At 40.9% G+C, this 25,123-nt stretch overlaps 1 protein-coding gene across 1 annotated transcript; it reads right to left on the bottom strand.

Moving 5' to 3' along the window:
- Positions 1-2,211: 2,211 nt before the first annotated feature.
- Positions 2,212-18,868, bottom strand: LOC147434453 (uncharacterized). Its single transcript, XM_086489632.1, has 4 exons — positions 18,649-18,868; positions 18,484-18,562; positions 18,284-18,401; positions 2,212-2,331 (listed from the first exon to the last, which is right to left on the bottom strand). The coding sequence occupies exons 1-4, from the start codon at positions 18,866-18,868 to the stop codon at positions 2,212-2,214; spliced, it is 537 nt and encodes a 178-aa protein (XP_086345758.1).
- Between the last annotated feature and the right edge of the window lie 6,255 nt (positions 18,869-25,123).

The following is a 25,123-nucleotide window of genomic DNA, read 5'->3' as shown; positions in this document are numbered from 1 at the left end:
CGCTCATATTCAACGTTACATCCCTAATGCCAAGAGCCAGGTTTGTAGTCATCAAGACCATCGCTTGTAAGTATCTCCATTGCCAATAAAGGGTGTAATGTTGTCTTGATCTTTTCAGTCCATTCTCGATTTTGGTTTCCTAGGATTACGGGATGTTTCGCTTCTTGTACATCACCCTACTCGTGCTCCATCATGTACAATCTCTCCCACGAGTCAGTGTGCCCTGTTCCGAGTTCTTCACGTACCTCTCTCGTGCACACACTAATGATTAATGATTAGGCATCTTTTCTACACGTGAACGGTTATCACACCACCATTTCATGTTGATTACCTAGAGGGAATTTCACGTTTTCTACCCTAGGCCATGTATGCTTGCGTCCTAGCCGCATTTATGCTAGGTGTTTCCCCTTCCTATCCATAGGATCACTCCCACCTCGAGATGATTCTTGGGGATGTTTAGGTTGTGTGTGGTGTAGAGGCCACCCCATATGGCATGTCATTTCCGGCCATCATTTTCTTGGCACCCCCACCGAGGATCCTTTCATGAAACCGTCCAGTTTACAAGACTGAAACTCCTAAACTTTTGTGGATGGATGAATGGCTAGCAAGGTTCCCTAACTGGATGACAGAAGAAGAAGAGCTCCAAGCACAACTAGACAAACTCTGCATCTCCATCGAAGCTTGAGTGCCAGGCGTATCGATAATCGATCTGCAGTGGGACAATCAACCAACACACCAACTCAGTGGATATACATAGGACAGGTGCCAAGAAGAAGAAGGAGAAGGTCAAAACCATGTTCACAACCTAGAACCGACCCGCAACAACAAGATGGAGGGAGCTCTGCACAATAGAGAATCAACACTATTCTACTTCGAGAATCGGGTAACTCAAGTCACCGAGGTATTTATCACAGTCAGTTTCCAAGTCACACCTGATGCTACAGCACAGATAACAAAAGCATTTGCTCACGCTCTCACTGGAGAGACTAGGGATCTACTGAATTTGTTTTAGGAAAGAACACCACCCTCGCCCACAAGTTTGGACAATGACTAAGCACCCCTAAGCTTCACATGAATCAGTACAACCTACCTCAAGACAGATCACACATACCAACACGAGTATGCTCAATCAAGGTAATACTGGACTTGAAGGCTCACTACCAGCACGTCATCGACACCATGCTGGGTGGGGAGCGGTTTTTTGAGGTTCTGGCATCAGATCAGCCATTTGTCTTACCTTTGGTACAAGGCAATGTACCGTTTGAAGTTTTAATCTATGTCCTAGTATAAGAGGGTATACACGTCTCCTTGTAAAGGGAAAAAAAAATTGCAAGCTAAGCAGTGTGTCTTTCTATATCTCTCTCAGTAATCATGGCAAGTGTAGCATTTCCAACATTTAAAGGAAAGAAGGAGGAGGATCTGGTAACAGACTTCCTAGATGACTTTGAAGTAGGATGTGTAGTGAGCAACAAAGATACGGATGAATCCCGGGTTAGAATCTTTAAGCATCTCATGAAGCTAGAAGCTAGATCGTGGTACAATGCACTTCCACAAGCAACCAAGGATGACTGGGAGCCCTTAAAAACCGCTTTTAAGGGGCGCTTTGGGGAAGGTACCACTTTAGAGAAGTTGTGGGACAAGCTGAGAGACTTGAAGCGGGAGGGTCTTTTAGAATACGCCACCTATGAGTCCAAATTTGTGGATGTGTGGGAACGGTGGGTTGAGTCATTGGCAAGGGGGGAAGCTGCACTCGATTTCCTAAAGAAATACCGGTTCATGCATGGCCTATGGCAGCTTCTCAAGGAGAAGGTGAAGGGTAGATTCCCGGCTATGTACAAGTTAGCCGTTGAGATTGCTCGTCTTAAGGACAAGAAGAAGCGAATGCCAAAGAAACCGAGTCAACAGAAGCAGGAACATCGTGCAGACCAACAACCACGACAACCACCATTCCACCACCACCACCAGCTCTTGGGGTAAGAGATGACCAACAAGATATGTTGGCCCATATTAGTGACCAACTGCAGAATTTGTCTATCCACTTGATACAGCAAGGAAGGAATCAAGAAAGAGATCAAGACCCAGGAAGAGCACGACGACAAAACAGGGAGTATCACTGCTACAACTGCGGAGAAGATGGTCACGGTATGTACTATTGTCCCAAACCACGACAAAACTATAATAGAGGAGGTAAGTGGAACCAATTGTCACCCCCTAGAGAAAGAACACCCCCACCTCGAGCACTAGCCCCACCAACACAAATTCTATGCCCACCCCAGGCACCATCACCAGCATCCATTCCACCTCTTCCACCAGAACCACCACCTGATTGCCCTATAAACATCATAAGGCTAAAAGAGAAAGGAAAAGTCGTTGTAGTGGATCCACCCAGAGCAAAGGAGAGGGACAAGGGTAAAGAGAAGGTAACCTTTTTAGAACCATTTGAATCCATGACTGTGAAAAGATCTAGGAGGGATAAAGCCACACAATCAGATGATGAGAGAAGCATGAGAGGAGAGACTAGCAAGAGGCCATCCAGGCCACCAAGGAAATTGGGCATCACCGACTTCCATTTAGAACCTAGGTGAAAGTTCTAAACCCTATGATCTAACATTGGATGTGGCGGAGCAAGGACCAAAGATTACATGGCCACAGTTGCTACATCTCGCACCAAAGGTAAGGCGGCAATGGTCCAAAATGGTGAGTACAAGACGCTCCAAAGCAAAGGTAGCCAGAGCAATTTCGAGTTGCAACATGGACGACATCCTTCCAACTATCAACGTCAACATAAAAGGGAAGAGAATTGGAAATACCTATGTCATAATAATCAATATCTAATTCTCCTAAATGATTTTCTCATATTAAACTGATCATTTAATGTGGGGAAGTGCCCAGGGAGAAAAAGCTAGAATATTGGTTAAGCTAGCAGACCGGCCACAGTAGGGATCCAAAGGAGGGAAAATAGGGATCCAAAGGGGGGGCCATCTGCAAAAGAGCCATGTGCAACAATGGGCTAAAAAGACCCTAAGGTTCAGCCCATTAAGACTTCCAAAATGCTAAGGTTCCAAAATTCAAAGGTTGTGTCCAAAGGTCAACCCTAGGGAAAATTGGATGCTTTGTGTGTGCCCTAAAAGTCTTTGCACATCCCTACATGGGAGGGGGCGAGCCCCAAAGGTAGGGGATGAGAGAGAAAGCCACAAACACACACACACACACACACACACACACACACAGGCTCCCTTTACACAAAGGGAATAAGGGACACATGTCAGCTCCCTAGGCCAGATGCCCACAAGGTGTGCCCAATTCCTATTGGAAGACCCTTGAAGTGGACCAATGAGAATTAAGCTAGAGTAAATGTAGTTTAATTAATTTAAAAACATTTAATAAAAGAAACCAATGAGAATTAAGTCTCCTAGAAGACTATTGGGCAGTCTCCCAAAGGGTCCAATGAGCATTCAGAAGTCCCATGGCTTGCCTGATTTCTATTTGCCAGGAGACAAAGGGGTCCAATGAGAGTTTAGTTTAATTATTTAATTACCTAAAGCTCTCACAAAAGGGAAAAGGGGGACACATGTCAGAAGGCTATCACTTATGCTGCTTAATACCTATTGGCTTGACTTGGAGAGGTCCAATGAGGCAAAAGCCAGACCAAATTAGCAGCTAGGGCTCGCCCAAGAGAGAGAGGGGGCTGATTTTTGCTTGTCATGGACACACACACACTCACACTTGACCATGTGTGAAGGAAGAATACTCTATCTTCTCCCAAGCTTTAATGGAGAGCTCATCACCTACTCCAAGCTTATGAGATAGAAGCCTACATCAACACTCTCTTGGCATGTGGATGCAAATCCAACCAAGAGCCAAGCTTCAATGCATGCTCATCTCCTCTACCAAGCTAATTACTAAGCTAAGCTATGCTAATATGAGTGATTATGTGAGGAGATGTACCTCTTTCTCGTAAGATACTCCTTCTTCCTCTCAATCTACTCTCATACCCTGCTAGCTCTCACCATCTTCAAAGGTGTGTGAGGTCTTGGGTCTGAGAACGGGGATAATTCAAGTTGTGTTTGATTAAGTGTTTTGCTTGGTGTATGAAGCTTCCATCTTCATTGCACTAGCTAGTCTTGAAGGAACACAAAGAATTGTATTGTACAATGTCTCTCTTGATGGGAGAAACCATAATACAAAGCCTTTTGGAGGGGGGACCGGCTCCATGCAAATCCGGTCCTCAACTGTTGTCAATAGCTTAATTTCTCTCTCTTTTGAAAGTATTGTCGATGCTATATAACTAGGTGTTATGCGTTTTGTTGCTCTCTCCACCCAAGCACTCTTGTAATTCTCATTAGGAATCTATTCTAATGAAATGCCCACTAAGTTCATGCTAATTTCCGCTACACATAAGTTATTAGGCCATTAAATGTTACATTGGTATCAGAGCTCAAGGTTTCTCTTTTCTTGGTCAAGAAGGGAGGTCCTCAAGCTAGCTACAAATGGTTGGTATTATTAATTGCATGTGAGTAAGTAGAATAGGGATTTTTCAGCCTTGCAGTGCGCCTGCCTTTGTTCAGTTAACGGGGCATCACCGTCGAGAGCTATGGTCTTAATAGTGGAGTCCTACGGGGCTTGCCTACGGCTTAACCACTGTTGAGCTATTAGAAGCTTGACAGGAGCCGGTGTTGTTTTGGTGTCGAAAGACCCTCTCTTCTATTCCTTGCAATTAATGGTATTCGAGCCGCGGGTACAGTAGCTTGAGTTCTTTTTCTAAAGGGGTAAACAGGAGTAGCAACTAGGGCTTGAAGTGCCAAAGTATACCTAAAAAGTTTACACCTAAAAGCTGTTAGAATGGCTGACAACAGTAAAGAGAGTGAAATTAATGTTGATAACTTTGATTTTGCTCATGAGCAAGCTACTAATGATGCTTCAATGCTTGTTAACTATCTTGTTTCTAGGCTTCAACAAGCCATGGGCAATCCATCTCTCCAAAGTGAAGTGCAACGGCAGCTCTGTGCTCACGGGATTCTCCAAGCTCATCACCATGACGAGAGAACACCTAGGAAGCCTCCTTGTGAGACTACCAAAAGAGGTCTCTCTCCGATTCGGGAAGAAGAAGAGAATCCATATGAAGGGCTCAAGAATTTACTTCTTGATGATGCATCTCCTTCCCAAAGGAGAACTCAAGAGACTCCACCGAAGGAACGAGAAAGAATCGAGTCTCCCCCCACCTCGGCGGAGATGGCTCCACGAAGACGGCGGGCTAAACGCTCTCCATCATCACCAAAGTGGAGAAGACCATCGTATTCTTCTCCTCACCACAATTCAAAGAGGGATGATAAAAAGCAAGAGAAGAAAAAGGCGAGAAAGAGGACACCCTCTTCTCCATCTTCTTCATCCTCTTCCTCTTATGAAAGCTATGGTTAAGACGACAAAGATCAAGACAAGAAAAAGGCAAGAAAGAGGTCACCCTCTTCTCCACCTTCTTCAAATTCTTCACCTTCTGAAGAAAGTGATGGTGCAACTTTTGAACCATCAAAAAGAAGAGGCCATAGGAAATCCTATGTCGCATGGAAGAGGTCGTCCAAGCTGAAGAAATTCAAAGAGGGAGGGAAGAGCATCTCTTTCCTTACCTATGATGGCACCTTCGGTGCTACGGACAAAGTCTTGGCCTTTATCCAGCAATTCGATGCGGCGTTTGGAGATGAGGGCTTCACGGAGTCCTCTAAGCTACGCCATGTAGCTATGCACTTTCAAAAGTCCGCCAGACAATGGTGGTCTAGCCTACGAGCCAACGGTGAAGCTCCACGAACATGGAAGGCTTTAAGAGCTTCCATTATGAAGCAGTTTTTGGCCACCGATGCCAAAGACAAGGTACTCACCGAATGGCGAAGCTTAAAAGTCTCTCCCAATGAATCCATCCACAAATATGTAGACAAGTTTTCGGACCTACAACTCAAAGCCACTGTCTTCAAAAAGTTGGATTTTGGAGAGCAAAAGCAACAATTTTGTGCGGGCTTAACCGAAGAAATGGCGGAGTATGTCAACTCCCAAAGGCCATGTACCATATCGGCGGTAATACACCATACTATGGTGGCCTCTCGAATCAATTTCCAAACGGGGGGTAAAAGAAATAATAAGCCCCTGGAAAACAAGGGTTCCAATGAGCCTAAGGGGAAGGACAATGTCCAAAAGTCTCCTAAGGGCAATTCCAACAAAGCTAAAGAGAAGGGAGTTTACAAAGGAAAGAATAAACTCTCTCCTGAAGAGCTTGAGCGTTATCGTAAGGATAACCGGTGTTTCAAGTGCGGCGAACAAGGGCATGCGTACCGCGCTTGTCCCCAAAAGAACAACCGCCAAGATCCTCCTAGAGCTTCTTTGGTTGAAATCCAAGAGGAGGAGATTCACCAAACTCACCACAAAGGATCTCCTCTATGCCATGCTTGGGGAAAGGTAAGAGAACATGATGCTTTTATTCTCTTTGACCCTGGTTCTACTCACAATTTCATATCTATGGAGTTAGCCACCAAGCTAGGCATACAATCCTACGAGATGGGAGATATCCTATCCGCAGACAGTGGCTTCAAGGGGCAAGAAGCTTCAGTCACTCCCTTAATCGGGAAATTGAGGCTTCATGTCCAAGGCTATGTGGACAAAGAGGACTTCTTTATCTCTCCTCTCAAGCATGAGGATGTAATCCTAGGGGCACCATGGTTTGACCGCCTGGCTGCCGATGTTAAATTTCCTGAAAGGAGAATCTCCTTTAAGTTCAGGGAAAAAGACATGTATATAGATTCTAAGGAGATGGGTAACACCATCCCCATTGTACATACACCAGCTTTCAACAAGTCAATAAAGAGCTCTATTTCCGTGTACATGATTTTTGTTAAAGATTCTCAAAATGAACCTAATGCTTTAGCAAAAGAAAATAAAAGCAACCAAAAGGAATTAGAGTTATCCAATTTTCTCAAGGGGTTTCAAGATGTTTTTATTGACGACATCCCTTGTGAGCTACCTCCTAAACGAGGTAATGATGACCATGCAATTGAACTTCTTCCAGGAAGTTCACCACCTAACAAACCTCCTTATAGAGTTTCTCAAGCTCAACAAGAGGAGATTATGCGGCAAGTGCATGAGTTAGTTGAGAAGGGCATGGTTAGGCCTAGCTCATCTCCATTTTGCTCACCTGTGCTATTAGTGCAAAAGAAAGACGGCACATATCGTATGTGTGTTGACTATAGAATTCTCCTAAATTATTTTCTCATATTAAACTGATCATTTAATGTGGGGAAGTGCCAAGGGAGAAAAAGCTAGAATATTGGTTAAGCTAGCAGACCGGCCACAGTAGGGATCCAAAGGAGGGAAAATAGGGATCCAAAGGGGGGGCCATCTGCAAAAGAGCCATGTGCAACAATGGGCTAAAAAAACCCTAAGGTTCAGCCCATTAAGACTTCCAAAATGCTAAGGTTCCAAAATTCAAAGGTTGTGTCCAAAGGTCAACCCTAGGGAAAATTGGATGCTTTGTGTGTGCCCTAAAAGTCTTTGCACATCCCTACATGGGAGGGGGCGAGCCCCAAAGGTAGGGGATGAGAGAGAAAGCCACAAACACACACACACACACACACACACACAGGCTCCCTTTACACAAAGGGAATAAGGGACACATGTCAGCTCCCTAGGCCAGATGCCCACAAGGTGTGCCCAATTCCTATTGGAAGACCCTTGAAGTGGACCAATGAGAATTAAGCTAGAGTAAATGTAGTTTAATTAATTTAAAAACATTTAATAAAAGAAACCAATGAGAATTAAGTCTCCTAGAAGACTATTGGGCAGTCTCCCAAAGGGTCCAATGAGCATTCAGAAGCCCCATGGCTTGCCTGATTTCTATTTGCCAGGAGACAAAGGGGTCCAATGAGAGTTTAGTTTAATTATTTAATTATCTAAAGCTCTCACAAAAGGGAAAAGGGGGACACATGTCAGAAGGCTATCACTTATGCTGCTTAATACCTATTGGCTTGACTTGGAGAGGTCCAATGAGGCAAAAGCCAGACCAAATTAGCAGCTAGGGCTCGCCCAAGAGAGAGAGGGGGCTGATTTTTGCTTGGCATGGACACACACACACTCACACTTGACCATGTGTGAAGGAAGAATACTCTATCTCCTCCAAAGCTTTAATGGAGAGCTCATCACCTACTCCAAGCTTATGAGATAGAAGCCTACATCAACACTCTCTTGGCATGTGGATGCAAATCCAACCAAGAGCCAAGCTTCAATGCATGCTCATCTCCTCTACCAAGCTAATTACTAAGATAAGCTATGCTAATATGAGTGATTATGTGAGGAGATGTACCTCTTTCTCGTAAGATACTCCTTCTTCCTCTCAATCTACTCTCATACCCTGCTAGCTCTCACCATCTTCGAAGGTGTGTGAGGTCTTGGGTCTGAGAACGGGGATAATTCAAGTTGTGTTTGATTAAGTGTTTTGCTTGGTGTATGAAGCTTCCATCTTCATTGCACTAGCTAGTCTTGAAGGAACACAAAGAATTGTATTGTACAATGTCTCTCTTGATGGGAGAAACCATAATACAAAGCCTTTTGGAGGGGGGACCGGCTCCATGCAAATCCGGTCCTCAACTGTTGTCAATAGCTTAATTTCTCTCTCTTTTGAAAGTATTGTCGATGCTATATAACTAGGTGTTATGCTTTTTGTTGCTCTCTCCACCCAAGCACTCTTGTAATTCTCATTAGGAATCTATTCTAATGAAATGCCCACTATGTTCATGCTAATTTCCGCTACACATAAGTTATTTGGCCATTAAATGTTACAACCTACATTTATGGAGGTGCACAAATCTGTGTGATGAGCGAAGCTATGATGCTTCATTTAGGGCTTGAGGTTGACTGGCCTTCTCCATGCAAGGCAAAGATGGCAAACAACACAAAGGCAAAGTGTGTAGGTGTGGTAAGTGCTGTGAAGATAAAAGCTTTCAACACCGAGGTAGAGGTAGATGTTTTTGTAATGCCTACTAAGGGGGACGGCTATCCACTAGTTTTGGGAAGGCCATGGTTGATGGCCATGAAGGAAAAATAGGACTGGGACACTGGCCTTCTATGCATGACTGGTAAGAAAGGGGAGACAATCTACTACGCCATGAAGATTGGCAAGCAGAAGCAAATGAATCTGGAAACATCAACAGATGGAACCACTAGCGAGTCTTCCACTTCTGAGGAGGAGACCACATCCACCGATGAAAGTGACAGCTCCGTCGATGTGATGGGCATCATCATAAAGTATCCACAAAGGGTAAGCAGAACTGGTAATCCGTCACCAGAAGGGCAACACAATGAAAAGGAGAGCAAATCACCTCGCCTAGGAGAAGGTAGGTTGAAGGGTATGTTGTCCACGGAATTAACACTTGAGGAGAAAGATAGTTTTCTGAAAATATTGATGGGATTTCCTAACCTATTCATTGACAACTATGAAAAAATCACAGGAATTACAGAGGTGGAACATCATATTAAGCTGAAGGAAGGGGTAAAACCAGTTGTGTAGAAGCTATGACGACTGGGGGTCATACAAGAAAAGGCACTCTTGGCCGAGGTAAGGAAGCTGCTGGAAGCAGTATTCATCTATCCTGTAGAAAACTCAGAGTGGGTGTCACGCGTAGTAGTGACGCCAAAAAACAATGGTAAGTGGAGGGTCTGTGTTGACTACAAACCCCTAAATGCAGCTACAAAGAGAGATCACTTTCCTCTCCCTTTCTTGGATGAAATTTTGAATAAAGTAGCGGGTTTTGAATGCTACACCATGTGTGATGGTTATTCTGGATATTTTCAAATACGCATAGCCTTGGAAGACCAGGTAAAAACCACTTTTATCACGCCATGGGGTTGTTTTGCATATAGAGTTATGCCATTTGGTCTCACAAATGCACCTGCCACATTCCAAAGATATGTCACATATGTTTTTCAATCGTTCTTTGGAACATCCATAAGAGTGTTCACCGATGATTTTTGTATATGTATCTCTCGCATTTCACACTTAGAAAAGGTAATTGAAGGTTTGGCCGGGTTGCAAAGCCTAGGCGGGCAAGTAAATGTGGATAAGTGCCACATTGGGGAGAGTAAAGTCATTTTACTAGGCCATGAAATTTCAACAAAAGGTATGAACGTCAATCCAAGTAAGGTATCTGCACTCATAGCCCTACCTTCACCAAAAAGCTGGTCTCTTTTCTACAAAAAGTGAGGTACTTGAGTAGATTCATACATCTACTATCACAATTTGTTCCACCACTGCAACAGCTCACTCAAAAATCAACTTTTATTTGGGACGAGGAAAGCGAACATCACTACAACAAGGTAAAGGAGGTCTTAGCCACCCTACCAACTATCTCACCACCTAAGTGGGATGAAAAATTCTATGTCACCTCAAGTGTGGGTGATGACTCATTGGGAGTTGTGCTACTCCAAAAGGATACAACGACATCTTTCATGAGGCCAATCTATTTCTCTAGTCAAATGATGACAGCAGCAGAGAAAGGTTTTACCCATGTGGAACACTTAGTCCTAGCTCTTAGATTTGCAACAATAAAGTTTAGGTCATATTTGTTGCCTAAGAAATTTGTGATCTGACCACGGATGAGATGTTTCCTTATGTTGTACAACACATGGATGTGTCTGCTAGGATTACTAAATGGCTAATTCATCTACAAGAATTTGACTACATGGTACAAGTGTAAATCACGACAAGGGCAAGCTTGGGAGGACTCATGACCTACCAAGGCTTTCAGAGGAAAGAGAAGCAATATAAGAAGGAAGAGATTTTATCACTTCCAATACCACCAATGGTAGAAGGAGCGCACTCTCTCTACTTTGATGGAGCTTGCAAGCGAGCATCCAACAAGGCAGCTTGCAGGCATAGTGGTCTTTGATGACAAAGGGGTAAAGGTATTTTCGCTTGGCCATTTATTAGATTCACATTCTAACAATGAAGCTGAGTATGCAGCACTAACCAAGGGTCTACAATGGTGCGGCTCGCAAGGGGTACAACGCCTTAATGTATTTGGGGATGCTCTACTTTTGGTAAGGCAAGTAAATGGAGTATGGACATGCAAGAATCCTAGCTTGAAGACTCATTTAAGTGGTGTAAAAACCTTGTTGGGTAAGTTTGAAGAAGTTCAAATACACCATAACCCAAGGGCTCAAAACCATGAAGCAGATGCTCTAGCAAGTGAAAGACTGCAGGAAGTGTTGGTTGGGGCCATAAAGCTAAAGCTCCCCTATTTCAAGGTAGTGATGCCTTACCTGACATCATGCATTTTTTGAAACAGGGGAATGTCCATCGGATTTAACAAAGGGACAAAAGCAATAATTTACGCGAAAGGCCACAAGGTATCGGCTCATCAATGACAGTCTGTACTGTAAGGGTAAGGACCAAATACTCAGGAAGGTCCCCCTCTCTCATGAAATCATGGGAGTAATTGCTAGTTGTCATGACGGGGTCTGTGGTGGTCACTTTTCCCTAGACATAACAAGTAGGAAAATCTTGCATGTTGTCTTCATATGGCCTAGCCTCAACCGAGATGTACACCATTGGTGCAAGAGGTGCAAGTTGTGCCAAAAGGCAGGCACTAGGTCACTTATGCATGAACCACAGACACCTATTATTTCATATGGACCATTTGAAAAGTGGGGTATTGATGCCATAGGAACATTGCCTAGGGCCAACTCAGACATCATCATGGGAGTCAACTATATGACTAGATGGGTGGAAGCTGTAGCCACCACTAGAATCACAGCAGTAGAGGTAGCTAAGTTCATCTACGAGCACATATGTTGTAGGTTTGGCACACCATTAGAGATCATCTCTAATAGAGGGCCAGGTTTCATAGCAGACTTGGTAGGAGAATTAATACAGAAACTTGGTATTACAAGGAGGCACTCTTCACCATATTACCCTCAATGTAATGGCCTAGTTGAAAACGTGAACCGAATGGTTTCTAAAATTATTACCAAGAAAGTAAACAATCATCCTGGAGACTAGGAAAAGTACCTACTACCAGCTTTGTGGGCCTACCGAACCTCATTCTGTACATCCTTGGGATTCACACCGTACCATCTGGTATTTGGTAAGGAAGCAATCTTGCGCATTGAAAGTGCAACTACAAAGTCTCAGAGTAATGGCAAGCCAACTTCAACAACCTAACCTTCATTTGAGAGATAACATCATCGACTTGGAAAGACTGCAGCTGGACAGAGAAGAAGTAATAAACTATTATGCGGCACAATTGGAGCACAGACGGCTTAGCTTCAACCAGCATCTGCGGCAAAAAGAACTGAAGAAAGGAATGTTGGTGCTCCGCTACGACAATCGCTTCGAAACACGCAAAGATAATAAACTCCTACTCCGATGGGAAGGCCCGTTCATCATCAGGAAGAACTATGCCAATGGAAGCTACCATCTTATGGAAGCTAATGGAAAACTTCATAAAACCAGGGTAAATGGTTGGTGGCTCAAACCTTATTTTCTTTGATTTTACCAGACTCCACCTATCGACATTCCAGACGAGGATACACCATCAACCCCCACCTCCAACGACAATAATATAACAGATGAATTCGAGGCATGAATGCCCCTAACCTAAAGGAGAGGGCTAATGATGCCGGGTTGTCCGCACCGCACTCTAGCCCGGTCGGAGAGATGAGGTTCTAGGGAACGAATGGCGGACACCGTTTTTTTTTTTTTTCAAAAGTCTCCCTCTCTTTCATCATGATCTGTACTCTCTCTCTTATTCCCCCTCTTTTTCTTCTTTACCCCACACACCTCTCTCTCTCTCTCCTTCCCCTTGTTTTCTTTCCCCCAGCGGGCCGAGCCCGACAACCCCCCCCCCCCCCCCCCCCATTTTCCCATCTTTCCTCTCTCTCTATGACCTCTTTCCCTTCCCCCTTCTTTCTCTTTTTCCTTCCTCTCCCTCGTTATCTCTTGCGGTGTGTGAACAACCCATAAGGGGAGCCTAATAATACATCCTTTTTTTTATTCCATCTTTGACTACATTAAACCCCCCCTCACCATCTCACCCCCCTTGCGCGTCCTCTCAGACCAGGCCATAGGGCGCACGGGATGACCCCTCTCCCTCAACCTCCTCACCCTCTCCCTCACCTTCTCAGGCCTGCCATCTCTCACTCACTCACTCTCTCTCTCTCTCTCTCTCTCTCTCTCTCTCTCTCTCTCTCTCTCTCTCTCTCTCTCTCTCTCTCTCTCTCTCTCTCTCGGCGTCGACGCAGATAGGCCCGCAGGCACAGCCATAGGGCGCTTACACACACTCAACACACACACACACACACACACACACACACACACACACACACACACACACTCCCCCCTCACACACCCCCTTCAGCGCTGCCATCGCTCGTCGCTCCCATCTCCCTGTGCAATAAAACTATATATATATATATATATATATATATATATTATGCACTTAATAAAGAAAACCCCACCTCCTACTCCCGTTCCCACATACTCATACAAACACACCATTTATTCACACACATTCACCCGCATACACACACACAAAACTATACATACACATACACATACACATACACCCGTACATGCACACACGCATATACGCACTCACAACAAAAAAAAGAAGGAAAGGAAACTTTCAACACCAACATCAAAGGAAATAAGGAGGCCAACTCACGCGTTGCCAACACCAAAACAAGAAGTGGCGCCAAAGGTACACCCCGGCCAACATCGAAAGGAGGTAAGAGTCAAGACATCTCGGCTTCTCACAACAAAAACCGACTCCGGCAACACTAAACCTCACACCGACCACCCGAACCATCGACAAAACCCTTGTACATACCCTAAGACCCCACGCTTCCCTAATAACCTAGCCATGGCTAGTGGATTGTAAAAAATCTACCCATCCCACTCTTTTCTCTCTCTATCTCTACCTTCTCTCTTTATCTCTCTCACTAGAGAGGCATGGGTTAATTTTATTTGCGAGTTAATCAATTCGTGTTTTTTTGCTACAAGTGATGCTTTTTCGAGTTTATAGAAGCATGGATTCCAGTCATATGTATGCTCTCTAAGGTGGCGTTGTGGTATGTTAAATAAGTACCGAGGGAAGGAGAGAGAAGAAGGATTAGACGGAGAGAGAAAAACATACTTGTGAAATAGAGATAGGATCGGGGTGTGAGAGTACCGACAACGAGAGAGAGAGAGAGAGAGAGAGAGAGAGAGAGAGAGAGAGAGAGAGAGAGAGAAAGAGAGTGGGAGATGAGGGGGAGAGAGGAAAGATAGGTTCAAAATGAAAAAAGTCCGGCTAAAGTTTGGGCAAGAAGGTTCTCAAGCCGGTTCAAATTATTTCATTTAGTAACTTGGTATAGAATTGTTTATGTGTTGGTTTAATGTATATATTTTATAAATATCCTACATTTTAATTGAGATGAAAGTGGAGTTAAGTAAAAGTGGAGTTTTGTTGTGAAGAAGGAGGTTGTGTGCACGTTTTCTACTCACATGTGTGTGTGTGTGTGTGTGTGTGTGTGTGTGTGTGTGTGTGTGTGTGTGTGTGTGTGTGAGAGAGAGAGAGAGAGAGAGAGTGGGAGATGAGGGGGAGAGAGGAAAGATAGGTTCAAAATGAAAAAAGTCCGGCTCAAGTTTGGGCAAGAAGGTTCTCAAGCCGGTTCAAATTATTTCATTTAGTATCTTGGTATAGAATTGTTTATGTGTTGGTTTAATTTATATATTTTATAAATATCCCACATTTTAATTGAGATGAAAGTGGAGTTTTGTTGTGAAGAAGGAGGTTGTGTGCACGTTTTCTACTCACGTGTGTGTGTGTGTGTGTGTGTGTGTGTGTGTGTGTGTGTGTGTGTGTGTGTGTGTGAGAGAGAGAGAGAGAGAGAGAGAGAGAGTTTTCTTGTTCATATGCGTGTGAAAAGGTTCCAAATCCTGGTCCACAAATAATGTTTTCCGAGCCCTTAGAGAGGCAGTTTGTGGTGGTTACTCATTGCACTATTATATGCCTATAGTATTCATAGAAGAATAATAATCATAGTGTTTCCCGAGCCCTTAGAGAGGCAGTTAGTGTTGTCTACTCATTGCACTTTTAGATGCTTAAAAATCTTATAGGGGAATAATAATCGTAGTGACAAATCATGCATATTTTATTGCACACCCCACTTTAAAAGTTAGTGGTGGAGTAGTAGACGATTATAATATTCATATTGACAAATCATGCATATATTATTGCACGTTCCAATTTAGCAGTTAGCATATGCTGCGTGGGACCCCTCATGTCACTAACACATGCCACTCTTCCATCACTATCAATGCTTTTTGAGAGCATGGTGCTTTAGCCTATATATAAATGTTACAATGCAAGCACCATATGCTGCACAAGTGAATCGGAGGTGCTAATCAAGAGAGATTTTTTCATTTTCCCTGTACTTATACAATGCCTATAGGATATGCTAGTACTGGTAATGAGGTAGTTGCAAAAATCCATGAAGAGCTTCACAAACTCCCCCCCAACGCACCCCTTGAAGAAAAGAAGACGTTTACACAAAGAGAGCGTGACACAAACAAGGCGATCCGGATGTTCAACCACCTTAATCGCGCTCGCAACACCGGAGACCAGGAACTCAATGATGGCTTTGAGACAATGCGAGAAGCTCTGGGCAAGTGGGAGACATGGGGGTACATAGATAGCTCTCGAAGGGCCGCTTTACAGGTGGAGATTGACCATTTGCTTGTCTGCAAACGCACAATCAACCTGGTCGACATCTCTGGCTCTAATGTGGTAGAAGATTGAGGCAAGATTTAAATAATTATGCACTAAATAATATAGTTAAATAAATATGCACTAGCACATGATAAATTGTACTAGTGTGATGCAAGTTGTACTGTGTGTGTGTGTGTGTGTGTGTGTGTGCAGGTTTGATTCCCTACGTAATCATGTAAACAACTTATTTTAATTATATGATGCTTATTTTAACTATATGATGGTGTTCCACTCTTCAGTGCCTTGGCGAGAATAATTCATATGTCTCTGTCTGACTTATTATTATTGAAGTAGCTGTGATACTTTTAATCGGCCTGGTCTACTAACACATCTTCAAGATCTGTCATAATTTAGGGTATTGTTGATATCGTGTAGCTAAACTAAACCGTCAAATGTAACTACAAGCTGTTTGAAAGCCAAAAATATAAAGAAAATCTATGTGAGTTTTTTATATAATGCAAGAAAAAGATGAGCATGTCTTTAGTATTTACCCTACTTTTAGTAGAATATACTTTCCTGTCCATGTAGGTGTTGTTGCAAACAAAGATGAATGCCTAATAAGCCAATTTGAAACTAGGAATCTAAAAAATATTGATGGTTGTACTTGTTTGGGCGAAGACCTCAAAGTAATGAAACACGCATAGACTCTTGCATATAAAATAGTAATTAAGAACACTTTACTGAGTTGAAGAACTGCATACATACATAAACACACACGTATAAATAACTATATATATTGTATAAACAAGTACTTAAAAACACTTTACCGAGTTGAAGATCTCCTTACGTACATAAACACACACATATAAATAAATAAATAAAAAGATATTATATATATAATATAAATATTATATATAAAACTATATATATTCTTAGACCGACAGTGTAAAGAAATACTGACAAGCAAATGAAATTTTGACAGCATAACAATGTGAAAAATAAAAATAAAACCATTCCATACTTGCTTCTGTGAAAGCTTGCCTAACTTTTGTTAAGCTTTCCTATTCTATACTTGCTTCCGTGAAGCTTGCCTAACTTTTGTGTATACATGAAACCATGATTATGTTTCTAAACATGAACAAAAAGCATGATTATATTCACAAGCAATCAAAATTTCGACAGCATAACGGCGCGAAAATACAAACAACAAAATTTTCCATTCCATACTTGCTTCCGTGAAGCTTGACTAACTTTTCTGTATACGTGAAATCATGATTATGTTTTCAAACATGAACAAAAAGCATGATGATATTGATAAGCAATCAAAATTTCGGTAGCATAACGGTATGAAAATTCAAACTAAAAAAATTCCCATTCCATACTTGCTTCCGTGCAGCAATGAATGCTCACGGGAAGAAGAAATAACATAAGCAAAAAAGCATATGTTGGTATATTACTTTGGTAAATCCAAAGCTCTCAACAAACTTCTATCTAGTATAATAAATATGAAATCATGGCTGAATTGATAAGGACGATCAACACCAACAACATGTCTTCAGTAATACCAAAAAAGTGGCACCCAAACACCATGGTCACACATCGTTCTATAAAAATCACAAACTAGAAAAAATGATAGATAATACCAATGTTGATGTCAATCAAGGGCAATGTGATCCGGGCTCATATTGTTGCCAATCAGTCTCCTCATCACTATCTGCATCAACTGCAGAAATAGCACGTACACATGGAGCCTTGAAGCGTGAAATATGTTGATGGAAGACCTCTGGATCACTATCTATGCAGAGACAGTGTATAGACAACTCAACGCAAACATTGCCCAAGCCACCACATCCAGAAAACATATCAACAATGTAGGTGTGCTCCGCAGTAAATGTCCGCACAAGCCAGCTAAAAAAAGCAAAAAATATGCGTATTTTTACTTTATGTAACATAGTCCAATAACGCATGGTAGGAAGCATATATTCTTACCGAAAGAAGTCAAGGCTATGCTCGGCGGCACCTCTAAGAGCGTGTCCTCCAATGTACTCTCCGTCGACGCGCTCCACCAGTATTCCGGACTTGGCATCGAAAGAGTTGTTGTCCACGCTCTCTCCATCTCGTCGATCGTAGATAGGACGTTGACCCTTACGATAAAACAATCCTAGCAATAGTGTTTCCACCTACAAATTACAACTAGAATGTGATCTAATTGAAGAAAACTACAAGCATGCTTTTCAATCAACAAATAAATTTACTTACTCTCTCAATCTCAATGGTCTTTCGCACATAACCATCGGGGATCAAAATAAGGATGGTGTGCATCATTTTGAATCCCATCTCGATGGCATGGCTAGACACAATGCCAAAGTGATCAGTGGAGCTTAGGGTGATGTACCACCCATTGTCTGCCACATACTTTGAAGCTATTACGGCCACTTTCTTACTTAATTTTCGAGAGAATTGATTCCATGGAGGGACCTGCATAATACGCATTGTTAATTTAATTAAAGTTCCAAAACTATCATAGACTGTCCATTGTGGTTTTGAAGGATGCATACCTCGTTCTCTGAAAAATTTTCAACTTTAAAGTTTGTTGGAAAATCCGCAAACAAAAGAGAGGCCACTTCATTGCTCTTTTCCCCATCAACATGGGCTGAATGAAGAAAATCCAAGATCCTGCATACGATCAAATAAATGTATTTCAAACATTCACAACACACACCACACATAGTTAGTCTTTCTTTTCACATGTGTTTACCATTTCTCATCATCGAGAGAAATTTTGTAAACATCTAGCATGTTCCCAATAACGTTCACATCACAATCTATGGAAGGCACTGCATAATCAGAAAATAAAATATTTCATCAAGAATTGTTGAGTAGAAAGAAAGTGACAGCGAGATATCTATACAAGCAAGTTTACCTGTGGAGCCTTGAGCACCTTTTTGGTTCTTTTTGGGAGACTTATTGGGCTTCTTGGATCTAACAAAATCCAATCGTTTCTTTATAGAGGAGATTGTACTATTGTTTACTCTTTTCGAAGAGGTGGCTTTCTTGGAAGCTGAGCCAATCTCCTCAATACCATTTTCATTTCTTTCAAGAACGTGCTCTAAAGCAAACAAAAATATATTTCTCACAAACATAATCTAAATAGTATGAGCACTTTAACAATTTTGTAGTTTTTATAAATGCCAAAAATAACCTTTACATAAGTTCCCTTCATCACGTGGGTAGGTGCCTCGAGTGTAATCTAGCCACCAAGGGCAATACTCAATTTCCCAAGCAATCAAACCATAATCTCTCATCCATAGTGGATACATACACTCCTCACAAGAGAGGTCCCTCCAACTTTCAACAGCAATTGGCAACTTCTCCAACAAAGTTTGATCGTAAAGCTGAATTAGCCATCTACATAAAATGCAGTTAACTTTATTTGAGCTCCTTTCCTAAGTGACTTATTTATTATACAAACTCTAAGTAAAAAATAGAATGACAACCATAAAGATATCAATTGTATTACCTGAATAATACTCTCCTTGAAGATTCCATAAGCTCTGGAATTTTTTCATCCGACTCTTTTGTGTTGAGCTTACTCCAAAGCTCCACAAAAGCTTTATCAATGTGGTCCCTCAATTGGTGATGAAACCATGCTTCAAAGACCTCTGGCATTTCTTCAATCATTTTCCCTTTGATCCTCAAGCATTGCTTCAAGATACTTCCCCAACCAATACCACTCTTTACGCAAGTACATTCTAAATTTCATTGCACTAATATAACGCTCAGAAGTAACATCATCTATACGGCAATGCATCAAAGAGTGCAATATTTTCTTTTTCCTATAGAGCAAACAATAAACAAACCATAAATGCATTGATTCATTTGATGATTTCATGTGTATTTTTTATCCAAAAATTATTACCTCTCTGGTGATATTTTAGAAGTTGCCAAAGAGTGGACTTTGTCTCTTGTAAGGCCCACTTGATCCTTTTCTCTTATCCAATTGAAGTTAAATAATAAAGAGAAGAACCCTTGGCCATTGGCGGGGTTGGCAATGGCCAACATCTATGTTATGTTAGCACGAGATCAAATCAAATCAATTTTTCAATCAAATATATCAAATTCAAATGACATGTCAACTTACAATTTAGTAGAAATTCAAACATAAACGGGGAGAAGAGAAAGTGTTTACCTTATAAGCTCTTTCTTTGAATATTTTTTCTATTCTTCCTCGAGCAACCATTTCCTTTTCTGGCAGTGAAATCGAGGGATCATTGATCTCTTGCATCTCTTTGATAAGAGACAAGTCAAAGTCTTCCTTTTGTAGAGCAAATGAAAAAAAAAGTAAGATTTTACAAAATAATGTCAAGCTTTAGAAATTACATAAAAAGTGTACTGTAAGGCAAAAAAATTTACCTTCCATATGAGCATTGCTAATAAAAGAGCAGGAGCGTTGTACCAACTCCCTTTAGATGCCTTCTTCTCACAAGCAAGCTCTACCTCTATCCATCGAATCCAATCTTGGGGAAAGTCTTTCATTAAAGAATCTTTGCTTGCCACAGCCAGTTTTTGGAACAAGAAGATCTCCTGCCCAAAATTTGTGCTCACAGTGGTTCTACCAATCCTAAACCACAATATCTTAAATTAAATGGCAGTAGAATGACATCGATAAAGTAATAGCAATAACGTTCAAAACAACAAATGTGCTTACTCATTTTGAGAGCGCAAAGCTAGCATAAGCTCCCCCTCTGCACTTCTATCAACAAAGACAAATTGACATTTCACAGAACAATGTCTCCACTTTATCATTGAAAATTCTACAACAACAAAAAAGAAAATTAGAAATCATAGAGTAATACAAGTCAACTTTACATTAAACAAAAAAGAAATCACTTACGTGTTTTTATTAAGCGCATCCAAGTTTTCAAACGGTGATTACCATCCCAAACGATAAATTTTTTTCCCCTTAAGTCTTCCCACTCAAGGGGAAGGGAATTATCAAAATCATCGCTTATTTCTCGCTAAATAGGCCCCCATTCATCTTTGTCTAAGTCGGAAACATAATGTTGATCATGGCCTGGCTTCTTAAATGACACAAGAAATGGAGCTCCAAGCACACTGTATCCAGACATCTCAAACCTTTTCACCAAGCCCTCAGTGCCTGGACCCACCGCTCTAATGGCTTCATTTTCCATCAATCTACAAAGAGGAATTCGAGGAGTTTCCCCACCTCTCTTTACAATAAAACCCTCTACAATCTCCTCTAATATTCGACCATGAACATCCTTTCCAAATACTGTTGGATGATCGGGAGGTTTAGCAACAATTGTTGTTGCTTCAGACACGCTGTGAGCCACCAATTCACCTTGTGTAGCATGAATATCTATGAACACCTCTTCTTCATGCACATCACTCAATATATCCTCTTCTTCATGCACATCACCCAAAATATCTTTATTTCGATGGACATTGGAAGAAGCAATGGAAGATCGTGCATTGGCCCTATGCCCTGTAGTGCCAAATCTTAATGTGTATCCTACTCCTACAAGCAAAAAACAATAAGAACACAAATAGTTTAGTGAGTATGATGAGACAAAAGAAAAGAAAACAAATAGCTTAATGTATTTGAACTTACTTTGAGAGATACCTGTCCTGCCACGTTTAGATGGTGTACGATCCATAATCTATTAACCACAAACAACAAAAATCTTCTTTGCAATGACAATACAAATATAAAATTCTAAATTTCGGCAGCATAACGGCGTAAAATGCAAAATTTAAAAAAAAACCATTCTCAAGTTGCTCATGGCAAGGAAAAATACAAATCCACTTTGACATTTGTATACCTCTTCTCTACAACGATCTGTTCTTACATCATGTAATTGTTACTGTAAGTGTGTATGCAAGTGTGTTAAAGTGTGTGAATGCAAGTGTTTATATGTGTGTGTGTGTGTGTGTGTGTGTGTGTGTGTGTGTGTGTGTGTGGATGTATGCATGATTGTGTGTGTGAATGTAAGTGTAATATGTGTGTGTCTTTATGCATGATTGTGTATGTGTTTGTGCTATGTATGCAAGTGTGTTGATGTTGTGAATGCAAGTGTTTATATATGTGTATGTGTGTATGTATGCAAGTGTGTTGATGTTGTGAATGCAAGTGTTTATATATGTGGGTGTATGTATGTATGTATGTGTGTGTATGCAAGTGGATGTGTGCATGATTATGTGTGTGTGAATGTAAGTGTAATATGTGTGTGTATGCAAGTGTGTTGATGTTGTGAATAAAAGTGTTTATATATGTGTATGTGTGTATATGCTTGACAATACAAATATAAAATTCTAAATTTCGGCAGCATAACGGCGTAAAATGCAAATCACAAAAAAAACCATTCTCAACTTGCTCATGGCAAGGAAAAATACAAATCCACTTTGACATTTGTATACCTCTTCTCTACAACGACCTGTTCTTACATCATTGTAATTGTTACTCTAAGTGTGTTTAATATGTGTGTATGCAAGTGTGTTGATGTGTGTGACTGCAAGTGTTTAGATGTGTGTGTGTGTGTGTGTGTGTGCAAGTGTTTTTGATGTGTGTGTATCACTGTGTGTGTGTGTGAGTGTGTGTGTGTGTGTGCTTACCTGAACACGCTCGCCCGATCCACCAGAGGAGGTCCAATGGAGCTCCATTGGACCTCCTCCGGTGGATCGGGCGAGCGTGCGCAGGTAAGCACACACACACACACACTCACACACACACACACACATCATTTGATAGAAAATCTACACACACACACACACACACAGTACCTTGTCTTCTCTTGCTCCTTCTTCTTCACAGCAAAACTCCACTTTCTCTTCACTCCACTTTCATCTCCTTCTTCACAGAAAAACTTCACTTTCACTTCACTCCACTTCAATCTCAATTAAAACTCCATTTAAACTTCACTCCACTTTCATCTCAACTATTTTTTTTTTCACACACACCATATATTACAAAAATGATATTGTGGTATAAATACTCACACACACACATTCATTTATATATATATATATATGTATATGTATATGTATACACACACACAAAGATATACACAAAATGGATTCATATATATAGTTTTACTAAAAAAATACTATGTTTTTTACACACACACACACACAACCATATATTTAAAAAAATGATTGTATGTGTTTGTGTGTATAAAAAACGTAGCATTCTTAAAGTTAAGTCATGCACACACACACACACACACACACACACACACACACAAAATGTAAAAACTATGTGCACAGTTAAATATCTTATGTGCACATACACTCAACTTAAATATCTTAACTTAAAAAAATGCACATACACTCAACTTAAAAATATCTTAACTTAAACTATGTGCACATACACTTAACTTAAATATCTTAACTTAATAAAATGCTACGTTGTTTACACACACCCACAAAATCATTTATACACACGCACAGTAATGTATATAACTTAACTAAAATAAATATATATACACACTACCAAAAACACACACACATATATATAAAATGGCAAGATGGAATCATATATATAACTTAACTAAAAAAATTCCTACGTTTTTTATACAAAGTCAGTCATATAGAATGTTACGTTTTTTATACACACACTCCCACAATCATATATATATATATATATATATATATATATATACACACACACACACACACACACACACACACACATACACAAAAGATGAAGACACTATTAGACTGCATTAAATGCAGTCCTTGAACCACCATTTAGAAATTAAATGGCCCCTCAAGTTTGATGACATATTCCACTGCACATACATTCAGAACCGTCATATATTAAATGCACTTCTTCAATTATGATTTTCATTATTCTTTGAGCCGTCACAAGATCTTACGCAACTGTCTTTTCGTCTACCTACCAATCTTTCACTTTCATTAACCTTCACATCTTTCATTAACTTTCACCAGTTTCATTAACGTTAACTTTATCTTTAACTTTCATTAACCTTCACCACCTTCACTTAATCCACCACAATTTTCTCGCATCTCCACCCTGTAATCTGTTGCTTGAGAGAATATGTCCAACATGAAAGTAACAATAACTTGGAAGGTTGGTGGTCATATAGTCAACCGCGACATTCAGTTGAAGGGAAACTCATTGTTGCTTAGTGCTTACTATTTGCAGAGTTTGTTGCCTCCATCTTGCCATTTTCAGTCACTATCTGCTCTTATTGAAAGTGATTGTGGCCTAACAAAAGTCTTGCTGCAACCACAGTGGGATATAGAAGGTCATCAGCATTTCTTAATAGATGGTTCTTTTTCGAGCTTGTTTGAGATGCTTCATTCAGACACATTTATACAGGTATCTGACAATGAGAAAGGAAATGACAAAGAGATATCTGAAGATGTTTTAAGTATTGTGAATCTTGAAAGTAGTGGTGACGATATAGGACAGCTCAAAACTCATTCAATCGTCATTTGGATTCAACAAAATCCAGGGCCAAAAAAGTTAAATGATCTGTTAACATTATGTGGAGCTCCTTTGCAAGTTGCTGAACTTCCACAACATTATGATGGAAATTTGTGTTTTGAGTTACCTGCGACTCAGGATAAAACAAAACAAATGACAGGGATGGAACAACGCTTTGATGGTCACTTGTGGACTCGCCCATCTGTGACAACCATGGCAATAGCATGCACAATTCGTCTAAGCCACTGTTTGGGATTCATGCAGTGTAATTATTCAACGTGTCCTCATTATATTAAGGAACAAGAATTCAATAGTAGAGATTTTCATGGATATTTGGATAGACAGGTGAAAAAGGACTACCTTGCAATGGAAGAGAATACAACAATAACTTGTCATTATTGTCAGAAGGTTGTTACTTGTGTTGTTGCTTGTCCCTGCAAAATCTATTATGTTTTGCCTAGAGATGGTACAATGTCGCGACTGGCAATACATGTTGGTAAACATTGTCATAATGTTAAGGCAGGTACCTCTAGGGCTGCTATTTCAAGAGTGCGAAAACAGGTAGGTGCAGTACTAAAAATAGAAAAGGGTGGCCCAAGAAAAATTCAAATGTTGGTGGCTCAACAACTTGTTCTTCACTCCTTGATTGGTGAGGAAGCTGAAGCTACATCCGATGTACAATTCAATGATTTTTTGGAAGAAATGATGCCACTGGTTCAAACCAAAGGGTAAGAAAACTCAATTTGGTTCCTTGAATTTGTTAATTTTTTAACTATTATAAATTTAGCCTTCTTGTGATGCATCGTGTAGGTTTTCTTCAATTGTTTCAAAGGAGAGAAAGAGTCAAGGTGCTGTTATTGGGGATGGATATGATAATATTTTATTGCTTCAAAAAAAGTGCATGTTTCCTTTTTTTCATGGGAGTAGA

Source organism: Adiantum capillus-veneris, chromosome 19 (assembly GCF_014529385.1).
Source record: "Adiantum capillus-veneris isolate H3 chromosome 19, ASM1452938v2, whole genome shotgun sequence".
Taxonomy (NCBI): Eukaryota; Viridiplantae; Streptophyta; class Polypodiopsida; order Polypodiales; family Pteridaceae; genus Adiantum; species Adiantum capillus-veneris.
The sequence above is the reverse complement of the archived record's forward strand: the minus strand, read 5'-3'. Positions and strand labels throughout refer to the sequence as shown.

Coding starts and splice junctions, on each gene's coding strand:
- LOC147434453 (XM_086489632.1), bottom strand. CDS start 18,868: ATGTTTGTGAGAAATATATTTTTGTTTGCTTTAGAGCACGTTCTTGAA. Junction 18,402..18,483: donor TCTCTCGATGATGAGAAATG/GTAAACACATGT, acceptor GATCGTATGCAG/GATCTTGGATTTTCTTCATT. Junction 2,332..18,283: donor AAAATTTTTCAGAGAACGAG/GTATGCATCCTT, acceptor TGATGTTTATAG/GGCAATCAGGTGGTGGTTCT.